This window comes from Tympanuchus pallidicinctus, unplaced genomic scaffold (genome assembly GCF_026119805.1).
Source record: "Tympanuchus pallidicinctus isolate F22 unplaced genomic scaffold, pur_lepc_1.0 scaffold88, whole genome shotgun sequence".
NCBI lineage: Eukaryota > Metazoa > Chordata > Aves > Galliformes > Phasianidae > Tympanuchus > Tympanuchus pallidicinctus.
The window spans coordinates 1-16,498 of NW_026294811.1; the positions used below are offsets into that span (position 1 = coordinate 1).

The window sequence follows — 16,498 nt, forward strand, 5'->3', positions numbered from 1 at the left end:
GGTGAAGTGGCTCGTGAACGGGCGCGAGGAGACGGAGCGCGTGGTGTCCACGGACGTGATGCAGAACGGGGACTGGACGTACCAGGTGCTGGTGGTGCTGGAGACCGTCCCGCGGCGCGGGGACAGCTACGTGTGCCGGGTGGAGCACGGCAGCCTGCGGCAGCCCGTCAGCCAGCCTTGGGGTAAGGCCCCGGGCCCCGGCCCGCCGCGGGGGGAGCGGGAGCGGGAGCGGGAGCGGGAGCGCGGCCCCCGGCGCTGAGCCCCCACCTTGGTCCCCGCAGAGCCGCCGTCGGACGCGGGCAGGAGCAAGCTGCTGACGGGCGTGGGGGGCTTCGTGCTGGGACTCGTCTTCCTGGCGCTGGGGCTCGTCGTGTTCCTGCGCGGTCAGAAAGGTGAGCGCTGGGAGCGGGGCTGCGCTGGGGAGGGGTGGAGGGTCTGCGGGCGCGCTGACGTCGTCTCGCTGTGTTTCAGGGCGCCCCGTCGCCGCCGCTCCAGGTAACGTCCCGCCCCGTCCCGTTCCCCTTCCCGTTCCCGAGCCCGGCGCGGGGCTCAGCTCTGCCCGTGTCTCCCCGCAGGGATGCTGAATTAGCTGCTGCCCCGCCGAGCCGCTCCATCCGCACCCCCCGCATCTCCTGCCGTCGCCTCGGCTCTCCCTCGGGCTGCCCCCGCGTCCCGTCACCACGATGCACGTTTTGTCCCCATCCTAATAAACGCGCTGACTTTGTCGCTGCTGTTCGCTGCCCGTGAACCGTTGGGGACTTTCCGTTCCGCGGGGGGGGAGGGAAGTGAAAGCTTCGTGGGGAAGCGAACACAGCGCCCTATGGGCCCCGCGGGGCACGGAGTGGTGGGCCTGGGGTCGGGTTGGACTCAACCTTGGTGGTCATTTCCCCCCATGGGGAGCTCACGGCCACCCAACGGCCCTCATTGAGACTCCACGGTCACACACATCACCTTTCTGTCACCCCGTGTTTCCTCTGGGGTCCCTCAGTGGTCACCCCATGTTCCCCCAAACCCCTCACGTCCCCTCCCTCATCTCTCCCTATTGACCACCCGGCCCACCCCTATGATAACCCAAAGCCAGCACCAGTGGTGAGGGGACGCAGACACGGGGCCCTGGCTCTGTCCCTACAAGAACGGGGTGGTGACAGCCCACACAGCACCATTTGTCACCTCGTCATCTGTCACCCGGCAGAGGACACGCAGACACAGCCCGGCTCAACTCGAATAATATTTTCTTTATTTACATGTTAAAGAATCGAAAGGTTGGAAACATACAGTAAGATGAAAACACGGCTCTAAGGGTCTAACAGTGGGGCAGGAGGGTGAAAGAAGGGGGGGAAAAAAAAAAAAAGGGGGGGGGGGGGGGGGGGGGAAAAACCCAAAACGAGTAGAAAAAAATTATACAGTCAACGTAAAAAAGGGGTGGCCCTCCCTCCCCCAGTGGGAACATGCGGCGCTGCGTGCCGGGGGGATTTATGTACAGGGGCCGGGCAGCTCCAATAAATTAAAACCTCCAGATACAACGGGGTGGGGTGCAGAGCCCCTCACGGTGTGGTTTTCCTTCTTTAAATGCTTTTTTTTTTTTTTTTTTTTTTAATTTTTTTTTTAAATTTTTTCTCTTTTTTTTTTTTTTTAATTTTTCTTAAAAACCCCAAACCTTTTTTCTCCCCCCCCCTTTGTTTTGGAAAAAATCCCAGAAGTCAGGAGAAAGAAGAAAAAAAAAAAAAAAAAAAAAAAAAAAAAAGAAAAGCCAACCCTAACACAACAAACAGTAAAACCTGCTGGGGGGCACTGCTGACCCCCCCTTGTCCGACCCCACAGCCCCACACTGCCCTGGGGGTGCGCAGGGGCCTCCGGTCACACCGGGACCCCCAGCGGAGTCCATGGGGCGTCCCCTGGGCTGCTGGGGGGCTCCCAGTCCGCTCCACGCCAGCCCGGTCCTGCAGAGCCGCTTGGGACGTCGCCCCACGCAGTGCTGTGGGGTTTAACCCGAATCCGAGTCGCTGGTGTCCGAGGACGAGGAGCTGGAGCTGGAGCTGCTGGAGTCGGAGCTGGAGCTGGAGGCGCTGAGCCGCGAAACGGCCACCTGCTGCGCCGACTCGGGCTTCTCGTTGGCTGCAATGGGACAGAAGTGCTCAGCACCACGGTGGATCGCACCCCAATCCCACCCTGGAGCCCACGCTCACCCTTTTTTGGGGGTTTCTTGGCGGAGTTGAGCTGCCCGCTGACGTCCTGCAGCCGTTTCTCCAGCTCTCGCTTCTTCTCCAGTGCCAGTTCCTCTTTCGTCTTCCCCACCGGCTTCTTCATGGCTGTGAGAGGTTGGGTTCAGCCCCACGCCGCCCCGCCTCCCCCCCAGGGCCTCCCCTCAGGGCCGTCCCCTCCTGAACGCAGCCCCCCACTCACTCTCACTGTAGGGTTTGCGGGGTTTCTTCCGCAGGCAGGACAGCACGTAGCGCTCCAGCTCGCGCAGCGTGGAGGGTTTGAGGGTCTCGAAGTCGATCTCGATCTCCTCGGGGTTGGAATCGCGCAGGGAGGGCTCCCGGGACTGGATGATGTGCACCACGCGGCCCAGCTTCTCCCCGGGCAGTTTGTTGATGTCCAGACTCAGCTGCCTCTTCTCATCGTACGTCATCGGTTTGCTCTCCTCTTCCTCCTCTGAATCATAGAGGGCGGGTGGAGGCGGCAGCGCCGCTTTTGCTGCTTTCTTTGAGTTCCTGCAGGAAGCAAAGCACCATCAGGAAGATGAACCTCAGGAGTCACCCCACAGCTTGACCACTGTCCCCCAAAAAGCAGCCTGCACTCACTTGGAGCCGCCCCCGCCGCTCCCCCCGCCGCCGCCCTTCTTGGCTTTGCGGAGCTGCGCCTGACGCGCCCGGCTCTCCTCGTCTCCTCCTCTCCCTTTGTGCTTCTCCGATTTCTTCTTTTTCTTTTTCTCCCGCTTCTTTTTGGGTTTGGAAACGGGGCCCTGTGAGAGGGCAGCCAGCTGCTCGTGCACGGCCCGCAGCTGTGGGGGGAGACAGGGGGTGAGGCGGGCATGGGGAGCGGGCACAGGCAGCAGCACCGGCCCGGCTCCGGTCCTCACCTGCTCCTGCAGCTCCGCCAGGCGGTTGGCGCGTTCCTCCTCTGAGTCCGAGCTCTCCTCGCTCTCCGACGAGCTCTCGCTGCTGCTCTCGTCCTCATCATCATCCTCATCGTCTTCATCTTCATCGTCCTCATCGCTGGAGGATTCCTCGGAGGAGGATTTGGACAGGGCTCCGAGCAGCGGGGCGGACACTGAGGGCGGGCTGGCGTCCTGCGGCTCGTCGGGCATCTTGGCGTAGCTGAACTCAAAGACGTCCTGAGAGAGAGGACACAGAGGGGTGAGCCGGGTGGGCTGGGGGCTCCTGGGGCTGCTGGGCGACCCCACCCACCTGCAGTTTGCGGGCCATGGCCACCACGTCGTGGTCGGGCGGGTTGTATTTGTAGCAGTTGGAGAACATTAACCGGACGTCGGCGGCAAACTCCTGCGCGTCGTGGTAGTCCCGGTTCTCCATCTTCCGCTGCGGGGAGGGAAGGGGGTGAGCAGACCTCAAAGCCACCCCCACGAGGCCGTGCCAACACCCGCGGGGTCCCCGAGCGAACCTTGATGGTGCTGAGGTCCATGGGGTGCTTGATGATCTCGTGGTAATCGTGCAGCCCCAGCGCCGAGGCGTCGACCGGTTTGTAGAAGGGCCACGCGTAGGCGGCGTGCTTCTTGGAGAGCAGCTCCTTCAGGATGCCATTGCAGTATTTGAGCTGCTCCGACAATTTGCCCTTTTTGGAGGTCTGGTGCTGCTGGGAATCCGGCAAGTCTTTCTTGGGGGGTTTGATGGGGCGGCCGCTCTCGCGCCGCGCGGGGATTTTGGCCGCCTTGGCCTCCAGCAGCGTGGCCGACGGGGAGGATTCGCCGCTGGTGGCGATGATGGCGGTGGTGGTGGGGGTGGTGGTGTCTGCTTTCCGCTTGACGCCCTTTTTCTACCAAAACACAGAAAGGCTGATGAGCGCGAGGCCCGGCGCTGCCCACGGAGCCTCCTCCCGCCAGCACAGAGCTCCCATCTCCCACCTTGGCCACGGGTTGGGTGGGCGCAGGCGCAGCCAGCACGGCCGGGGCAGCGGAGTGCAGCGATTTGAGGAGCGGAGCGGAGATGACGGACGGGTGGGGAATGTTGACGATGGTGGTGGCGATGTCGGGGCTCGGGGTGTACACAGCGGTGTGGGACACAGAGGACACAGCCGGCACTTGCTGAGCAGCTGTGAGGCCTGCGAGGAGCGCTGCAGACAGGCAGAACCGCCGTTAGCAGCCAAGTACCTCCAGTGCTCCACCTGAAGCGCAACCCAAAGAGCCCCAGGTACCTGCCGCCCGCGACGCTCCCTTCTTGTGGCTGTTCTTGGCCACCGGGACCACGATCTCCTGCTCCTCTGGTGGCATCTGGGCCACCTTCTGCAGGAAGATCTTCTCCAGGGTTTGGGCCATCAGCACGATGTCATCTGTGGGCTACGGGGACAAGCGGAACGTCACGGGATGCAGAGGTGGCACCGCAGACCCCAAAGAATCCACGCCACAGCCCTCACCTTATTGTAGATGTAGCAGTTGGTGAACATGGTGTTGAAGTCCTGCATGCACTCAGCTGCCCCCCAGTAGTAGTTGTTCTCCAAGCGCCGCTTGATCGTCCCCATGTCCATGGGCTGCTTGATGATCTTGTGGTAATCCTGCACAGCGGATGGAGGACAGTCAGCGCCACGGAGGTGATCGCACCGCACCCCTCCCGGCCCCAGAAGCGGTTGTCGGGGGTTTTTAGGAGCTCAACATCCCCCAAAGCATCCGGAGGCTGACACGCACACAGATCCGCTCTCGCACCACGCACCAAAAGCAGGGCAAAGGGGTGCAAAGGGATGGAAAAACACCTCCGGGTCTGGTCCCCGCCCGAGAGTGCCACCGTGCTGCTCTGAAGGGACCTTCAGGTGCTCTTGTGGGGCGCCTACGCTATGGGGACAGCCAAAACACCGCTGTCCGCAGCATGAGGTGCAAATGGGGCCGCTAACGCTAAAGTAAGAGCAAACCTATGTGGAATTTACCTCTGGGCTTTAAATCCTTGGGCGCCACAGGTGCACGGGGGGCTGGCGTTTAATATTGGGGTCACAAGATGTCTTCTACAAATTCATGGATGGGAATCTGCAAAACGCATTCAGGGCACAAGAGATTAGGTGAGGAAACGTCCGGGTTCCCTCTAGAGCAGCTGCGTCTCCTCAGCCATACCCGTGCGGTGGCACTGGGAGGGGACGGCAGCTCTGAGGACAACAGGTCACCTACTGGGGGGCTTCAGAGCCCGTGGGGTTGGGGTTACGCCTCTAAGAGAGGGCGAGGCCAGCACAGCCCAGGCACCTGCAGCTGCATCTCTGTGGTGGAGCCCATAGAGGGGACAACGCCGTCCCTGTGGCACTCTCAGGCTGGGGACCGCGGCTCGGGGTGGCCCTCAGCACCCGGGGGACAAATGTGGGGACACACAGCCATGCTGGGGGACCCGCAGGAGGGGGCACGTTACCGGCAGACCCAGCTTGACGGCGTCGACAGGCTGACGGAAAGGCCAAGCGAACTGGTGCTTCCACAGGGCTTTCATCACCACTTTGTGCAGGTACTGCAGCTGGTTGGTGACCCGGCCGGGCTTTTTGGGGTTCGAGACCTCTGGCGGAGGGGGGTTTGCCTGGGGGGTCTGCAGGGCCGGCACCGAGGCCATGGTGGGGCTCTCGAAGCCCTCGTAAAGCAGCGAGGGTTTGCGGATGCGTTTGCCCGGGGTCGATTCCGTTGCCAAACCCATAAGCCCGGCATTTCCCTCCCCCAGAATCCTGCAAGGGAGCAAAAGACATCATGAGCGGGGACGGGGCCAGCGTTCCACCGCCAAGGCGCACCAAAACGGCTCAAAAAACAGCAAAAAAATAATCAAAAAGAAGAAGGTGGCAGCAAACAAAGAGGCGGTGCAGGGGGGTGACCTCGGTGCCCAGCAGTTTCACCACCCCGGGGTATGACAGCCTGCGCTACAGCGTGACAAGGCAGCACCCACTCAGACCCTAAACTGGAAACACAACAGTGGACACCAGTTGTTTGGTAATGGGCACAGAATTTAAGTGGGAAAATGATTTAAGCAGCTGGGAGATGCGGGATATCTGCAGCACGAGGAGAATTTATCACTAGGAAAATACAGGGAATGTCGAGTACTGGGGCTGCTTTCTCAGACAGCTCCCAGGGTGTCCCCCATCCCGCCAAGGACGCGGTGGGAATGACAAGGAAGGAAGGTGACACAAGGACACAGCGGCCCCATCAGCGGTGCAGTAGGGCGGGAGGACAGGGTGAGACCCCTCAGTGTGGGGACAGTGCCCCTGAAAGCAGCTCAATCAGCAAGGCCCTAAAGGCTGCCAGGCCCTTGTGATGCTGACCCCAAGGACCAGGGGTCGAGGAGTGGATAAATGGGGCTTGCCCACACAGGATCCATGGGAAAAGCAGGGCTGCCAGGCTCCTGTAGGACCTGTGCCCCTGTGTCCCTGACAGAATCCGTATGGACTGCAGGGCTGCCAGGTCCCCACATCCCTGAAGGATCCACAAGAATGGGAGGTGGATAAGCGGGAACAAGCAGCAGAAAAATGGGATTCAGTGACCCCAAATTCAGAGCTTTGCGACACAAAAGCCCTGTATCTCTGGTGGAGGTCCACACTGCACCCCAATCCGCAGGCAATGAAGGGGCAGCGGCAGGGAGCCGTTGTGTGCCTATATCCCTGACCCCAAAGGATCCACGGGGATGGGGAATGGATAAATGGGGATTTAGGAACTGGGTCCCATGTCCCTGTCCTCAAAGAATCCATGGGGACAGCACTGTCGGATGCACTGTAGGACCCAGGGCTTCATATCCCTGTCCCCAGAAGATCTATGGGGATGACTATACTATGCACCTCCCCGTGTCCCTGCTAGGATCCATGGGGACAGCAGCCTACCAGGTCCTCTGTAGGATCCACAGCCCTAAAAGCAGCTTGGTGGGTGAATGGAAAGGAACAGTGGGTCCCTAAAGGGCGCCAGGTCACCACGTCCCAGTCCCCAAAGGACCCACAGGTACAAGGAATGAATAAATAGGGAGAAGCAGCATCTCAGTGGGATACAACTGATATCAGGTACAGAGATTTTGGATACATCAGCCTCATCTCCCCTTAGGATTCAGGTCCCCATGCCTCTGTCAGATCTATGGAGACAGAGAGGCTGACGGATTCCCCATAGGGCTGAGAGCCTGTGTCCCTGACCCCAAAGAATCGATGGGGACAGAGAGCAGATAAACAGTGAAAGCCCTGTAAGATCCAGGTCCCCGTCAGGATCCATGGGGACTGCGGAGCTGCCACGTCCCCGTCCCCAAGCAATCGATCCACAGGACTGAGGAGCACATAAACGAGGACAACCGGCAGGAAAACGAGATGCAATCGGCCCCACGTGGAACACTGGGACACGGCAGCCCCACACCGCCATCCCCACAGCCCTGCGATCCCCGTCCACGGATCGCCAACCCCCCCGGCCCCCATTCCTGCCCCCCATCACCTACTTGCTCTGGGGATTCACATTCTGCAGCATGCCGGCGGCTGCGTGCCCGGCCCTGGCTCCCGGCCTTCCTCCTCCACCTCCTCCTCCCGCCGCCGCCTCCTCCGACGTCCCCCCCACTTTGCCCACCGAGCAGCGCCCGTTAAGGCAGCGGCCCTCGGCCGGGCATGAGGCGGCGGCTCCGGCCGGGCCCCGCCGCGCGCCCTCACATCAGCGGAGAAAATGGCGGCGGGGCCTGGATGGAGAGGGGGGACCTTCCTGCTCTCCGCTGCGCTCGGAACCCGCCGCGACGCCGCCGATATAGGATTAGGAATGCCGCTGGGAGCCGGATGGATCCTCAGAAGGGAGGCGTGAGGCGGATGGAAGGCGGGCGGAGGGCGGATGGAGGCGGATGGTTCAGCGGGAGGGCTCCATCTTGGCTCGTAGGCCCCGAAGAGAGATCGGTGCCGGCGGCCGCAGGCAGGGGTCGCTACGGAGGCCGGGGAGGGTCCGGTGGAGCCGTCCGGGAGCGCGAAGGCGGGGGCTGGGCCCGCCCGGTGGAGGATGGAGGCGGATTGGGGCCGCCCCCCAGCGCGCGCCGAGCCCGACCCGCACCGTCCCTTCGTCCCCACGAAATGGCGCCGCTCGGCCTGCCCCCGGCCGCCCTTATATAGACACCACCTGGATGCTGATTGGTGGGCGGGCGCGCTGACGTCAGCCACCCGCTTGCACCCGCCCCGCTGCTGCCTCATTGGGCGGCAGTGCTCAGAGCGCAGCGCTCCTCTTGGCCGCCGCACACGCCACTCACCCGCGCCGCTCCCCCCCGCCCTTCCGCCCGGCACTATGGTTGTCATTGGTCGGCGCTGCCATTCCCGGCGCGGCGATTGGCCACCGGGGATCACGTGAGGGCGGCGCTGTTGGCTGTTGTTGTCGCGCGCGAAGGTGCAGAGGGAGGGGGAGGGCTGAGGCGGGTGGCGCCATTTTGTGTGGCGGCGGCCAACGGGCGCGAGCGTCCCGGGGGCTCGGACCCTCCGCCCAAAGGCTCTTCAGGGGGCTCAGCGGACCCCAATCTGTCCCTACGGGGCTCGGTGGGGCTCCCCCGGCCGCCAGCGGCCATCGGGCAGCGGAGCTACAGCGGAGCTACAGCGGTCCGCGAGCCGTGGGCTGAATTGTGGTGAGGCGGTGAGCCGGGCCCCGGGGATCCTGAGGGGTCCTGAGGTAATCGCGAACCTCAGCGCTGTCCTGGGGGGTTCAGTGCCACCCTGCGGTGGCCCTGGGCCCTCAGACCATCCCCTGCCCCGCTCCCACAACGATTCGGGGGGGGGTCGGGGCCACCCCATGGCTGTTCTGAGGTGCTCCGTGCCCCTCCTCCCCACGACAATCCTGGGGGGCTCACAGCTACTCCAAAGCGACTCCACAGCAATTCGGGGGGTCTCAATACCACCCCACAACAACTGGGACCCTCAAAGCCTTCCCCCCTCAAACCAATTCTGGATCCCTCAAGGCCGCTCCACACCAACGCTGGAGGTCTCAACCCTTCCCTCCCCCCGCCAACACGCACACCGGTTCTACGGTCCCTCAGAACCACTCCAGAACGATCCTGAGACGTTCCAGAGCCCCTCTGTAGTAATCTTTAGTTTCTCAAGGCCACCCCAGAGCACGGAGGTCTCCGCTGCCTCCCCCCGTGGCAATCCTGGGGACTCGGTGCCACCCCACAGCAATTTCGAGGCGCTCAGAGCTTCCACGCAGCAATCCTGGGGTCCTCAAGGCCACCCCACGCCGATCTCAGGGTGCTCAGTGCCACCCCACAGCCGCCCCACGCTGACCTCGGGGTCCTCACGATCACCCCACGCCAATTCTGAGAAACTCAGTGCCACCCCGGAGCCAATTCCGGGGTGCCCCACTGCCTCTCCAAAGCCCCCACTCCCATCCGGGGTTGCTCAGTGCCACCCCCCAGCCCCCCCCCCAAACCCACTCCTGGATACCCCACGGATACCCCAACGCCCCAAGACAAATCTGATTGTGCTCAATGCAACCCCCCGCGCAACCTCAGGCTGCCCCAGGACCCCCCCCCAACTCGCGTAACCCACAGACCCCCCGTTTCCTCCCCACCCCGAACCCCTCCGGCCCCACACGCCAAAGGCTCTCAAAGACCCCCCCGCAGCCATTCCGGACCCCAACAGGGCTTTGGGGTCCCCCCACGGCGCTCCGCGGTGCCGCCCCCCCCCCGCCCCGTGACACAGCACTTTGGATCCCCGCGGGCCCTCCCCGCCGCCGCCCCCGCGCGAACACCCAAACATGGCGCTTTTCGCCCCAAAAGCGCCGCGCACAAAGCGGCGCCGCCCATTGGTCGTCTGCCCGCCGTCTTCGCCCCCCATTGGTTTCTTCTATGGCGGGCGGGCGGAACCAGATTTGATGGACAGCTCGTGCTCACGTGTCCTCCCCCCCCCCGATTGGGTCTTTTTGGTTAAAAAAATAAAATAAAATCATAAAAAAAGGGCGAAGTTGCCCCATCCTCACTCACCTGAGCCGCTCCCACGGAGGGCCACGGCCCCCGACCCGATATCATCCTCTCGTCGCCCCCTTAAAGCCCCGTTTTTGGGGCAAAAAATCAAAAAAAACATCCCAGGGCAGAAAAAGGAGCCACGCGCTACGTCAGCTGCGCCGCGATTGGCCGCCCGCCGTCACGTGATACCCCCGCGCCACTCCGACGGCCCCATTCATGGAGTCCGGGCGACTCTGCGGGGTCCTATCGCCGCTCCAAGGGGGGTGATGGGGCGCATGCGCAGTGCAGGGGGCATGTGAGGGAGGAGGGAGGGGTGGAGCTGTGGGGGTGCGCAGTGCTGCTGGGGTGCTGCGGTGGGGTTGCATGGCGTTGCAAGGTTGCAGCCATGAAGATTCACGGCGTTGTAAGTGTGCATCTGTAGGGTGGTATTTCAAGGGTGCGCCTACGGGAGTGCCTGGCGTTGCAAGGTGCACCTCTGGACGCGTATGTCATTGCAAAGGGTGCAGCTGTGGAGGTGAATGGCATTGCAAGGGTGTATCTATGGGAGTGCACAGCACTGCAAGGGCGCACCTATGGGTGTGCCTGGCATCGCATGCGTGCATGTGTGGGGATGCATGGCATTGCGGGGGTGCATCAACGGCGGTGCTTAGGATCGTGAGTGTGCGCCTGTAGCAGTGCCTGGCATTGCAAGGATGCGCGCAGGATGCGTACGGCATTGCAGGGGTGCAGCTGCCGGCATTGCAGAGGGCCGATCTCGCCCGCAGGGCTGTGCAGACCTGACTGCGGTGCAGCGCTTCCAGCTCGGAGTGCGCATTGCAGTGCGGTGCATTGCAGTGCGAGCAGCCACTGCTGCAGGGAGTGTAGTGCACGCCCCGAAGATGCCCCCTCGGCTCCAAACCCCAACTTTTACCCTCCATATCCCACTCTTTTATCCCCCAAATATGTAGTTTTACACATAAAACACGTTTTTACCATCAAACCTCAGGCTTTTCTCTCAAAATCCATCGCAAAAGCAACATCCGCACTGTGATGAGGCACCCGGCGATCTACGCAGCCCACTTGTCCCCTCCTTCATTAATTAGCGATACTTACTAATTGCTCGCGGGTGGTTTAGCGCCTATTACAGCGTCGGGACTCCCCGCTAGTTTCTTCTACCTGGCAACAAGTGACGCAAGGTAATTGCGGAGCGCAGCCATTGGTTGAGCCGCACAATCGCCGCCTGTCACAGCGCCGGTGTTCCCTGCGGATCTGTTCTGCCTAGCAACCGATGACGCGGACGGGTGTCCTGCGGGCTTGTTCTGCCTGGCAACCACTGACGCGTAGAGCCGCGAGGCACGGCCATTGGCTGAAAGTGATTGCCGGTAGCTGAGGGATGGGGGCTGCGAGCGGGCGCGGGGCGCTCGTGGCAGCTCTGCTGGGGGCGGCCCTTGGGAGCGTCAGAGCCGGTAGGGAGAAGTGGGGGCATGGGGTGGGCATGGGGTAGTGCCAGGGGTGTCCAAGATGCGTGTATGGGGAGCGCAAGGGGCTGTGCAAGGAGTGGATCGTGCTCTGGGTTACAGGGTGGGCATGCACTGGTGCAAGGAGTTGTGCAAGGGGTGTTTGCGCATTGATGCAAGGGGAGGATGAGCAGGAGGGTGCTTGCGCGCATGCAGGGGGCTGTGCATGGTGTGGTTAGTGCATTAGGGGTTGAGTGTGAGAAGTGGAGTGAAAGGGGTGCCGTGCACTACTGGTTCAAGAGACTGTGCAAGGAATGCGTTGTGCTTTAGTGCAAGGGAGGAGTGCAAACAGGCGTGCATTTGTGCAAGAGGCTCTGTGCATTAATGCAAGGAGTGGCCGTGCACCGGTGCAAGGGGCTGTGAATAGAGTGCTTTGTGCATTAGTGCAGAGTATGTGAGCAGGAGGATGCACACGCTAATCAGTGCAGAGGTTGTGCGAGGCATTGTTGGTGCATCGGTGCAAGAGGAAGCATAAGCGTGCAAGAGTTGAGCTGCACTCAGCATGCAGTGTGTACACATGCAGTGAGCGTGCCTGCAGCAGACGTGTCCGTGCGCAGCGTGCGTGTGTGCCTGCTGTCCCCGTGTCCCACACCCTGTCTGTGCCCACAGAGCCATCGCTGCACACCCTGTCCGAGGTGCTCTTCTGCCAGCCGGACACGCCGTCGCTGGGGCTGTCGGTAGCCTTCGACTCGGAGCAGCTCTTCTCATTCGATGTCCCCAGCTTGCAGTGGCTGCCGCAGCTCCCCGATGGCCCCGCGTGGCCCACAGGCACCGAGCAGCCCCAGGAGCTGGAGCACGACACCACGCTGTGCCGCAACCTACACGACGGGCTCACCAAGATCGCCACTGAGCTGCTGCCAATGCCTGAAGCCAAGGGTGGGTGCTGCTGTCCCCGCTATGGCCCTGCCGACGGGTCCCCAGCCATGGGTTCCCTATGATGCTGACCCCAGTGGACATCCCCAGTTGATGCAGCCCCATTGATGCGTCCCCCGTGGCCATCCTTACTGACGCTGTCCCCATTGATGTGTTCTCAGTGGACATCCCCAGTTGATCCTGTTCCCAGTGATGCTGTCCCCAGTTGACATCCCCAACTGGTGAAGTCCTTGTTGAAGTTGTCTTGATTCATTCATTCCTGCTGATGTGTTCCCAGTGGACACCCCCAATTGATGCTGTCCCCACTGATCTTGTCCCAGTTGATGCATCCCCAGTGGACATCCCCGGTTGATCCTGTCCCCATTGATTTATCCCCACTGATACCATCCCCACTGATGCATCCCCAGTGGACATCCCCACTGATGTTAGCCCCTGTCATGCTGTCCCCATTGATGCTGCCTCCAATGGACGTCCCAATCGATGCTGTCCCCAGTGATGTGTCCTCACTGATGTGTCCCCAGTCCATGCTGTCCCCAGTGACGTGTCCCCAGCAGTACAACTTCCCTGATGTACCCCCAGCTGATGCTATCCCCAGTGGTGCATCCCCAGTGATGTTTCCCCAGTATGATGCTGTCCCCAGTGATGCATCCCCCATTCATGCGTCCCCAGTGATGCGTCCCCATTGATGTGTCCCCATGGATGTGTCCCCCTGCAGGCATCCCGGTGGCTGACGTCTTCCTGCAGCAGCCGCTGCAGCTGGGCTATCCCAACACCCTGGTCTGTATGGTGGGCAACATCTTCCCCCCGGCCATCACCATCAGCTGGCAGCGGGACGGCGTCCCCGTCACCGACGGCGTCACCCAGCTCACCTACATCCCCATGGAGGACCTGAGCTTCATGCGCTTCTCCTACCTGGCGGTGACGCCTCACTCTGGTGACATCTACTCCTGCGTTGTCACCCGCGAGAGGGACAACATCTCTGTGGTGGCTTATTGGGGTGAGTGGGGACGTGGGGCGATGCTTTGTGTCCCCGCAGCGGTGGCCGATTGGGGTGTGGGCAGAGGGAGCAACGCTTTGTGTCCCCGCAGTGCCGCAGGACCCCATCCCTTCGGACACGTTGGCCATGGCGGTGTGCGGCGCTGTGACGGCGCTGGGCGTCCTGCTGGCACTGCTGGGTTTGGGGCTGCTGCTTTCTGCCCGCCGGCGCAGCATGTGGGGACAGCGGGGACATCGACCCCGTACTCATTGATATCCTCCACGAGTTGCTCCCTCGGCTTGGGAACGGTGGCAGTGATGTAATTAAAGCCCTTCGTTTCAGCGCCGTGTCTTCGTTTGTCTCCGCACCGGGAAGGGTGGTAATTAACGGGGTTGGGCGTTGTCCCCAGGTAGCAAAGTCTGATCCCACTGCACCGCCCATGGGGTGACGTGGGGAGGAAGAGAAGGAGGAGGAGGGACGGCGGGGGGACGGGGGGGATGAAGGCTGCAGTGCTCGCCATGGGGCCGACGGGTTTCGGGGTGCTGGGGGCGATGGGGCTGGCGCTGAGCTGCGGGGCAGCAGGTAGGACGTGGGGCAGCGTGGGGTTTTTGGGGTGAAGCATGGGGGGTTTTAGGGTGCAGCCTGGGCTTTCCAGGGTGCGACGTGTGGGTTTGGGGAGAAGCATGGGGGGTTTGGGGGTGCAGCATGAGTTTTTTGGGTGCAAAATGGGGTTTTTGGGGTGCAACGTGGGTTTAGGGGAGCAGTGTGAGTTTTTAGGGTGCAACATGGGGTTTTAGGGTACAGTGTGGGGCTTTGGAGTGCAGCATGGGCTGCTGCATGTATTCATAGTGCACAATGTGGGGTTCTTGGGGCGCCGTGTGAGATTTTAGGGTACAACGTGGGATTTCTGGGGTGCACTATGAGCTTTCAGGGTACAACATGAGGTTTTTGGGGCGCAGCATGGGGTTTTAGGGTGCAGCCGGGACTTTGGGGTGCAGCCCCAGCGCTGTGCCCACCCCGTGCCCCCAACGCAGGCGCCTTCGTGGTGCACGTGGCCAGCTCCTGCCCGCTGACAGCCAACGGCTCCCTGGGGGGCTTCGACCTCACCGTGGCCTTCAACAAGAACCCCCTGGTGTGCTACGACCCCGACGCCCACATCTTCTACCCCTGTGACGGGGGGCTGCTACACGGCGTTGCCACTTTTGTCGCCTTCATCCTAAATTATAATGCCACGTGGGTGCAGCGTGCAGAGGCGCGCAGACAGGCGTGCACTGAGCTGGCTGCACAGTTCTGGGCACAGACTGCACTGCGGAGGAGTGAGCACTGCTGCATGCAAGTGGAGCGTTGCAAACGGGGGGCATTGCAAGGAGTTGTTGCATGGGGGTGTTGCAACGGGGTGATGCACAGCTGGGCATTGCAGGGGGCGCTGCACGGGGATGTTGCAAAGGGAATTGCATGGGGACATCATGCAGGGGGTTGAATGGGACTTTGCTTGGGGACGTTCCAAAGCAATGGAGTGAGAGATTGCAAAGGGACGTTGCATGGGGACTTTGCACCGAGCATTGCAGGGGATGCACACGAGAAATTTGCATGGGGAAAGCACAGAATGCAGCATGGGGTCGTTGCATGCGGAATTGAGAGGGACTTTGCACAGGGAAATGCAAAGGGGCGTCACAAGGGGACATGGCACGGGATGTTCTAGGGGGCATCGCATGGGGACACCCAAAGGGAACGCAAAGGGACGTTGCGTGGGGACATTGCAAACAAACTGAGCGGGAGATTGCGCCGGGACGCTGCATGGGGATGTGGCATAGGGTGATGCACCAGCACGATGCACGGGGACATCGCATGGACTGTCCCACCAACCACCCTGCAGGGTGACAGAGGGGACGGTCCCCAGCTCTGACCGTCCCCCCTTTGCTGCAGCACCACCCCAGGTCCGCATCGTCCCCATCCGCATCTCCAACGACCCCGACACCGTCCGCCTCATCTGCCACGTCTGGGGCTTCTTCCCACCCGCAGTGACCATCCAGTGGCTGCAAAACGGCCTCGTGTTGGCCTCGGATGACACCGAACTGCTGCCCAACGGCGACTGGACCTACAGGACACAGACAACGCTGAGGGCCAGCACTGCGGCAGGGAGCACCTACACATGCTCAGTGTGGCACTCCAGCCTGGAGCAGCCGCTGCAGGTGGACTGGAGTGAGTTTGGGGACGGGGATGTGGCACCCGGCCCCCACAGTCCCCCATGGCTCATTCTGCTGTTCCCACAGGTCCCAATTTGTCTCCGGGAATGATGGCGCAGGTGGCAGTGGCGGCCATGGCGCTGACCTTGGGGTTGGTGGCATTCAGCGCTGGGGTTTTCAGCTTCTGTCAGCGGCCACAGGGTGACGGATGGGGACACAGTGCTGGGGATGTGTGTGACACCAAGGCTCTGTTGTCCAGCGTGGGGTGTCCCTCCTCATTCATCATCTTCTGTGTGGCAGGTCCTGATGCTGGTTCCAGTCCCCATCCTGATGCGGGTTCTGATTCCAGTCCTGGTCCTCAAAATGATCCCCGTCCAAGTTCTGGTCCCCATCCTGGTCCTGGTCCTCATTCTGGTTCTGGTCCCCATCCCGGTCCTGGTCCTCATTCTGGTTCTGGTCCCCATCCTGGTCCTGGTCCTCATTCTGGTTCTGGTCCCAGTCCTGGTCCTGGTCCTCATTCTGCTTCTGACCCCCACCCCGGTCCTGGTCCCCATCCCAGTCCTGGTCCCGGTCCTGGCTCTACTCCTGGTCCCTATCCCTGACCCTGGTCCAGGTTCCCATCCCGATGCCAGTCCCAGTCGTGGTCCCCATCCTGGTCCTGTTCCCCAGTTTGGGACCTCAATGACCGGAACTCCCATGTCCCAGCATGGGGACCCCCAATTTGGGGTGAGGGGTTCTCACCCCCCAATAAAACCATCTGCAACCCCAGCCTCGCTCTAATTCTCGTTCCCACGTTGTGTGGGTGGGGCTCCCAGTGCTCCCAGTGCTCCCAGTGCTCCCAGACGTCTATGTCCCCTAAGCGTCGGCTCCGCTTCATTCTGCTCCGGTAAC

General features: G+C 61.9%; 4 protein-coding genes across 13 annotated transcripts; 3 read left to right on the forward strand and 1 right to left on the reverse strand.

Moving 5' to 3' along the window:
* Positions 1–4: 4 nt before the first annotated feature.
* LOC128074262 (class II histocompatibility antigen, B-L beta chain-like) lies at positions 5–726 on the forward strand (the record flags this gene model as incomplete). Its single annotated transcript, XM_052669934.1, has 4 exons — positions 5–182; positions 282–392; positions 472–495; positions 576–726. Coding segments are annotated over 4 exons (327 nt in total), but the record flags the coding sequence as incomplete, so codon positions are not given.
* A 489-nt stretch (positions 727–1,215) lies between these two features.
* On the reverse strand, positions 1,216–10,111 carry BRD2 (bromodomain containing 2). 4 transcript variants are annotated; one of them, XM_052669947.1, is made up of 12 exons: positions 10,095–10,111; positions 5,562–5,862; positions 4,591–4,728; positions 4,372–4,513; positions 4,082–4,290; positions 3,622–3,993; positions 3,411–3,539; positions 3,083–3,337; positions 2,805–3,004; positions 2,404–2,714; positions 2,187–2,309; positions 1,216–2,115 (listed from the first exon to the last, which is right to left on the reverse strand). In XM_052669947.1, the coding sequence occupies exons 2-12, from the start codon at positions 5,832–5,834 to the stop codon at positions 1,985–1,987; spliced, it is 2,283 nt and encodes a 760-aa protein (XP_052525907.1). In that variant the 5' UTR covers positions 5,835–5,862; positions 10,095–10,111; the 3' UTR covers positions 1,216–1,984. The 4 variants fall into 4 exon arrangements, with proteins under 4 accessions (XP_052525907.1, XP_052525906.1, XP_052525905.1 ...); XM_052669946.1 differs by lacking the exon at positions 10,095–10,111 and adding an exon at positions 7,596–9,503 and having other exon boundaries at positions 2,805–2,965; XM_052669945.1 differs by lacking the exon at positions 10,095–10,111 and adding an exon at positions 7,596–9,502.
* A 1,229-nt stretch (positions 10,112–11,340) lies between these two features.
* LOC128074273 (class II histocompatibility antigen, M alpha chain-like) lies at positions 11,341–13,762 on the forward strand. Its single transcript, XM_052669957.1, has 4 exons — positions 11,341–11,521; positions 12,182–12,448; positions 13,161–13,442; positions 13,534–13,762. Exons 1-4 carry the CDS (start codon positions 11,449–11,451, stop codon positions 13,692–13,694), a joined length of 783 nt encoding a protein of 260 aa, XP_052525917.1. The 5' UTR covers positions 11,341–11,448; the 3' UTR covers positions 13,695–13,762.
* A 141-nt stretch (positions 13,763–13,903) lies between these two features.
* On the forward strand, positions 13,904–16,375 carry LOC128074270 (HLA class II histocompatibility antigen, DM beta chain-like). 7 transcript variants are annotated; one of them, XM_052669950.1, is made up of 5 exons: positions 13,904–14,003; positions 14,456–14,737; positions 15,348–15,623; positions 15,695–16,034; positions 16,107–16,375. In XM_052669950.1, exons 1-5 carry the CDS (start codon positions 13,919–13,921, stop codon positions 16,207–16,209), a joined length of 1,086 nt encoding a protein of 361 aa, XP_052525910.1. In that variant the 5' UTR covers positions 13,904–13,918; the 3' UTR covers positions 16,210–16,375. The 7 variants fall into 7 exon arrangements, 6 of the variants coding, with proteins under 6 accessions (XP_052525910.1, XP_052525911.1, XP_052525912.1 ...); XM_052669951.1 differs by having other exon boundaries at positions 15,695–15,808; positions 15,908–16,375; XM_052669952.1 differs by lacking the exon at positions 16,107–16,375 and having other exon boundaries at positions 15,695–15,758; positions 15,908–16,006.
* The last annotated feature ends 123 nt before the right edge of the window (positions 16,376–16,498 follow it).

Coding starts and splice junctions, on each gene's coding strand:
- BRD2 (XM_052669945.1), bottom strand. CDS start 7,624: ATGCTGCAGAATGTGAATCCCCAGAGCAA. Junction 4,729..5,561: donor CCGTCAAGCTGGGTCTGCCG/GTAACGTGCCCC, acceptor TCCGCTGTGCAG/GATTACCACAAGATCATCAA. Junction 3,338..3,410: donor CCATGGCCCGCAAACTGCAG/GTGGGTGGGGTC, acceptor CCTCTCTCTCAG/GACGTCTTTGAGTTCAGCTA.
- LOC128074270 (XM_052669949.1), top strand. CDS start 13,919: ATGAAGGCTGCAGTGCTCGCCATGGGGCCGACGGGTTTCGGGGTGCTG. Junction 14,004..14,455: donor GCTGAGCTGCGGGGCAGCAG/GTAGGACGTGGG, acceptor CCCCCAACGCAG/GCGCCTTCGTGGTGCACGTG. Junction 14,738..15,347: donor ACAGACTGCACTGCGGAGGA/GTGAGCACTGCT, acceptor CCTTTGCTGCAG/CACCACCCCAGGTCCGCATC.
- LOC128074273 (XM_052669957.1), top strand. CDS start 11,449: ATGGGGGCTGCGAGCGGGCGCGGGGCGCTCGTGGCAGCTCTGCTGGGG. Junction 12,449..13,160: donor GCCAATGCCTGAAGCCAAGG/GTGGGTGCTGCT, acceptor GTCCCCCTGCAG/GCATCCCGGTGGCTGACGTC. Junction 13,443..13,533: donor CTCTGTGGTGGCTTATTGGG/GTGAGTGGGGAC, acceptor GTGTCCCCGCAG/TGCCGCAGGACCCCATCCCT.